The 5,268-nt window shown below is 39.1% G+C and overlaps 1 protein-coding gene across 1 annotated transcript in view; it reads left to right on the top strand.

Moving 5' to 3' along the window:
* The window catches only part of LOC101852227 (sulfotransferase family cytosolic 1B member 1), a gene marked incomplete at its 5' end in the record, with an annotated part of 17,231 nt that extends 12,211 nt beyond the window's left edge, over nt 1-5,020 (top strand). Inside the window, 2 exon segments of the mRNA XM_013079546.2 lie at nt 3,825-3,993; nt 4,674-5,020. Of these exon segments, the coding sequence (XP_012935000.1) occupies nt 3,825-3,993; nt 4,674-4,798 (294 nt within the window).
* Nucleotides 5,021-5,268: the final 248 nt, after the last annotated feature.

Genomic DNA, 5,268 nt, shown 5'->3' on the forward strand with positions numbered 1-5,268 from the left:
GTGTGTGTGTGTGTGTGTGTGTGTGTGTGTGTTTTGGGTGGAGGGGAGAAGGTATAATAAATAATACAAACGGGCTCATGGAAGTCTTTGAGGTCCAAAGTGAATCCGTGAAACATTTAGATGTTGATAGGGCAAAGATTTAAATTTTCTTTCTTTTCAGTAGCGAATGAATTCAGACACCCTTCTCTCCTTTCTTAAAAACAACAACAACAAAACAAAACAAAACGAAAATAACAACAGCAAAAAACCATCACCACTTCCACAACACCTACAACAACACACAAAAAAACAGCTGTAGGTTAAAGTAAGTTTCGACTTTTCCTTCGAAAAATGACGTGTTTTATAGAGGTTTTTTTTTCTTCTCTGATTATATCTCAATTCTTAAAGGAGAAGATCTTAAAAAAAAACCTGGGATTCCTTGGAGCAGGAAGACCAAAAACAAAACAACGAATTAGTTCGGTCACGTAAAGTGATATGATAGTCTGGAAGGTGGGCATACTTTTTAAAACAAAACGTGCAAGGAAAACGAAATAGAGGACGCCCCAAAACATAATATATCTCGGAAGATGTGGAAGCATTAATTATTAAGTGTCACTGACGCTGGAAGTAGGAATTTAGACCAGAGAATATTGCTCCCATCATGATTGGATTCAATTCAGTTTGCATTTGCCAGTTGTGCACACCTATATATATTTCAAAAAATCTCTTTTGATAAAATTTTACAATATACTTCTTTTTCAATCTGTTTATTTATCTATTGAGTTATAATTCAGGTATTTTTATATTTTTTGTGTTTTTGTTGGGTTTTTTTTTTTTGGGGGGGGGGGGGTGTTTTCCTTATTCTTTGTTGTGTTATTTATTGTAATTTGCTGTAGTTTGTAATGTCGTTTCTTGTTCGTTTTGTTTTCGCATTTGTTCTGTTCTTTCTTAGCTTAATTGTTTGTTGTTGTTGTTGTCTTTTCTTTTGTTGTGGTTTTAAAAAATTGATTTAGGGGGGGGGGGTGATGTTGGGTGGGGGTGGTGCTTGTTCGAATGTGGATGTGTTGGAATGGGGATGGTAATTGACTTAATTACGTCACGGGTTATCGAGTCTTAGCTGGATCCTTTAAAAACCCCAGAAAACATGAAAACAAAAAACCCTAAAGTTGTCCTAATGCGTACATTTCGCTGTACCGGTATATAATTGTTTCTCACAGCCGTCGCAACATTGCTGGGAGACTGACCTTGATCGTGTTGGCGCCAGATCGGTTTCCTTTCAGCTAAAAAGAAAAGTTTCCTTCCGGCTGGCCGCCCGCGAGCTATGTGTCTTTCATACCCCATGCCTTCTCCAGAACGTTTGGGCAAACCTCTGTCTGATGTGTCATAGCGGTGAACTCAGACGTGAAAATACCGGTAGTTTAATGAAAGAAACAGGCATTTCTCCGCTTATTGCGCATTTTTATCAATTCCATTTTTTTTTCTTTTCGGCTCAAAACACCTTTTATGTACAATTTAAAGTACATAATATTATTTTTGCGTGGATTTTACTTTAAAAAGCTCATCAAAGTCAGAGAAAATATATAATATTTGCAGTTTCCTAGGACACTCCTAGCTTTTTTTTTTCTTAGTAAGGTTCTACGGCGCTCGCAACTGCTTAAAGTCATATGAGCGCCAAGGGGTGGATGTCAACAGAGAAGTCCAAACGGGGAATCAGGTTTACTGTGCTCTCCTCTCTAGTCTCAACAGCACAAAGTCTGCTTCGACTATCAAGGCACCCGGGAAATGCCATTTCACAAGAGAGTGACAAACATACAAAAGAAGTAGAGGAAAAATGACGATAGTGAGGATGAGGAAAGAAAAAGCAGCAGTCCCCCCCCCCCTTGTTGTTCCGGCTCTGTATGAGCATGCCATTGATAAACCAGCCCATTTACAATTCGACTATGCTTAAGAACATGTTAGTATCCCCCCTTTGGGAATGGCTTAAAGACAACTTCAGTCAGTAGTACTGCCCCGATGGGGGAGGCTCTTGCTTTGGAAGTCAGTATACCTTACTTTCTCGGCTATGTTCTCACTTATTTTCACTTTTAAGACCAGGCGATCTCGACCTCCTTCAATCACAAACATGTCAACTTGTATTCAAGGTAGATGAATATTTTCTTTCATAAAGAAAACAAAAAAACAACCAAAGTAGATACATGAATTAGCTCCAAGAAGGTACCAACAACTCCAAATACCACTTAAAATTATTTTTTTTACATGACGAGGGCCTGATTCCACCGCATCATGACATATTTGATGTGGTTTGACCCTCTTTGGGTTTGGCCTGTTTGAAGTCGGCTAGAATTTTTTTTTTATCGTCGAGGGGAAACAGCGATACTTTTCAAGCAATTTGATCTGATCCATCAAAATCTAAACAGACTTGATTTTCTGCGTCGCTATCGCGTATGCAGTGGATTGAGGAAATACATTTTACTTCGTATCTCAGTCTTCCTGCTGGGACGTTGTATCCTTCTTAGACTGTGTTGGCCCTACCTGACAGGCAGGGTTTATACAACCCGCCTCCTAGATAATCTAAAATGTTTCGAGAGAGGCCTCAAACATCAACGATTACAAGAGTAGATCTAATTTGGCAACATTTTACAGTTATTTCAGTGGAATCCAAACTAATTTTGAGTCTAGAGAGTAGAGAGCCATGAGAACTCTGCCTTGAGCCCCCCCCCCCCCCTCAAACAGCAACGACAACAACAGACAAACAAAAAACAAACAAACAACGAAAACAAAATAAATGAACAAACAAAAAACACACAAACACAATATTAAAAAAAAAAACCCTAAGAAAAACAGACCCCCCCCCCCCCACGCCCCGAAAAAACAACCAAACGAATAAACAATACTACCCCCCCCCAAAAAACAAAACAAAAAAAAAACAACCAAAAAAACAACAACCCAACAACAACAAAAAAACAACAAACAAAAACAAACAAACAAAAAAACATCAAATAAAAAATCTCCCTTCAAATTTTTTTAGATTAGTGCTTCTACTTGGTCAGTTTGCAAACATGTCAGTTTGCATTATAAATTATGTACTTTTACGGACAGGAGCAATTTTGTGGAAGAGCAACCTAGCTGAGAATGGAGACGTTTTCTGAGTACAACTTTCTAGTTGGCTATCTCTATACAAAAAGATGGGAGGGAGCTCTCATGGCCTTGAGGTTAAGGTGTTGGCCTCTCATTCAAAGGTCCCGGGTTCGAATCCGGGTGGCGACCGAAAAATTTTCTTTTCTAAAATTGTCTCCTTTCACCTCCTTTACTGCTTTCTAGCAATGTTCTGTTGTCTGCTTTCATTTCCACTTTCTGCCCCCACCCCCTCACCTCCTTTGTCCCATCCTCTGGGCTCCTGACTCTTTCTGCAGCCTTTCTACTGCTACTCCTTGGCTCCTCCTTACTGCTGTCTTTCAGCCACATCCCTGATCTTCTGGTAGGAAAGATCTACGCCTAGCCTTCTCGGACAAGGGCGAAAAATCTCGGAGGGCCCGTGTGCAAGTTGCGCACGTTAAAGATCCCTTGGTGGTCTAAAATCGATAAGAGTTGGCTTCGCCGCCACCCGGGCAAAATTCTAAATTTTCTATCAACTGAAAATATTAGGTGTGTCCCGCGCGCTCATATGACCTTATGCAGTTGCGAGCGCCGTAAAACACTTTACAAAAATTTTTTTTTTTAAATGGGAATATTAATTGCACCTTGTATTTTATGGGAAAACACACCAACAAACAATCTGTAATACCCGTTTCAATAACAAGAATCTAGATTTCTAGATTTTTATTTCTTTTTTTGCACATCCACAGAACTTCGATGACGAATTGCGGAAACTGGCCAGGTTTTTGGGCGTGGAGCTGTCAAAGGAGAGACTGGAGGATGTCAAGCGAGAGACGAGATTTGAAAACATGAAAAAGAACAAGCTGGACATAACTTTATCCATTTCCAAGACTGGCCAGACTGCTATTTATAAAAATGGTGAAGAATGATAATCTTGTTATATTTGAACTTTATAAAATACATATATATATAATATATATTTCCAAAAATCGTTAGGCTATATTACACACACACACACACACACACACACACACACACACACACACACACACACACACACACACACACACACCAACACACACACACACACACACACACACACACACACACATAACTGAAGATGGCTTTGAATTCAGAGGTCGACCTTATTAAATGAATTTATTGTATTGAAAAAGGAGTCACACTCATTCAATTACTTACCGTATTTTTTCCGTCGATCTATCCAGTTGGGAAAATGGGTGTAAAAAAATAATGTGTATGTGTGTATGAGAGTGTGTGTGTGTGTGTATGTGTGTATGTGTGTACAACCTCTGTGTAAACCAGCAATATGTAATTCTACAACCATTGTTGGGGGGGGGGGGGGGAGGGGGCTGTTACGTGTTCAGTCTCATTTCCTAAATAAATGAGTGGCAGGCGGATGCTCTGATGTGATTTGCTCCTTCTTTCCTATCAAACATATTATATCGTTCTTATCTCTCCTTCTTTTTTGTATGTTATCTTTAGTAATACCTCAAATCTTCGTCTCTAAAATGACTTATTTGTGTTGCAAGTGCCGTAAGACTTGGACTAAAATTAAACGTTTCCTGCATTTTCCCCAGGCCGGGTCGGAGACTGGGGCCGATGGTTCACCCCTGAACAAGTTGGCCAAATGGACGAGGAGCTGGAGGCCTGTGGTTTGCATCGTGATCCCAAGTTCAAATACAGCCTGGACGACACAGACTAGTGGCCACCGCTCGTAGCTGCCCCGAGCAACGCCCAAGAACGAAAGTTTCAACCAACAAGATCAGGGCATAATGCTGCCGTCTTATGACAAAAACAAAACCAACAAAACCAACAAAACAAAACAAAACAAAACAAACGTAAATGCGTAATACGGTCAAATAGTGGGGTTTATTAAATCAGGGGAGAAACCCTTTTTCATGGCATGTCTTTTTATCTTGGTCTATAAATGGCTGCACGAATGAAATTAAGGAAGTTTTGGGCTTTTGAAAATATTCCCTTATCTTATATATATATATATATATTATATATATATATATATATATATCGATATTGTTATGACCAAATGAATTTCAATCAATTACTCCATAAGTATTTACTGTACACTTTAGCAAATCAGACACAAATTACACTGACCAATGAATATATTGACATAAAATAAACTGATCCACCAAATTTTAGTTAAGTTGAAAC

This window comes from Aplysia californica, unplaced genomic scaffold (assembly GCF_000002075.1).
Source record: "Aplysia californica isolate F4 #8 unplaced genomic scaffold, AplCal3.0 scaffold00055, whole genome shotgun sequence".
Lineage (NCBI taxonomy): Eukaryota > Metazoa > Mollusca > Gastropoda > Aplysiida > Aplysiidae > Aplysia > Aplysia californica.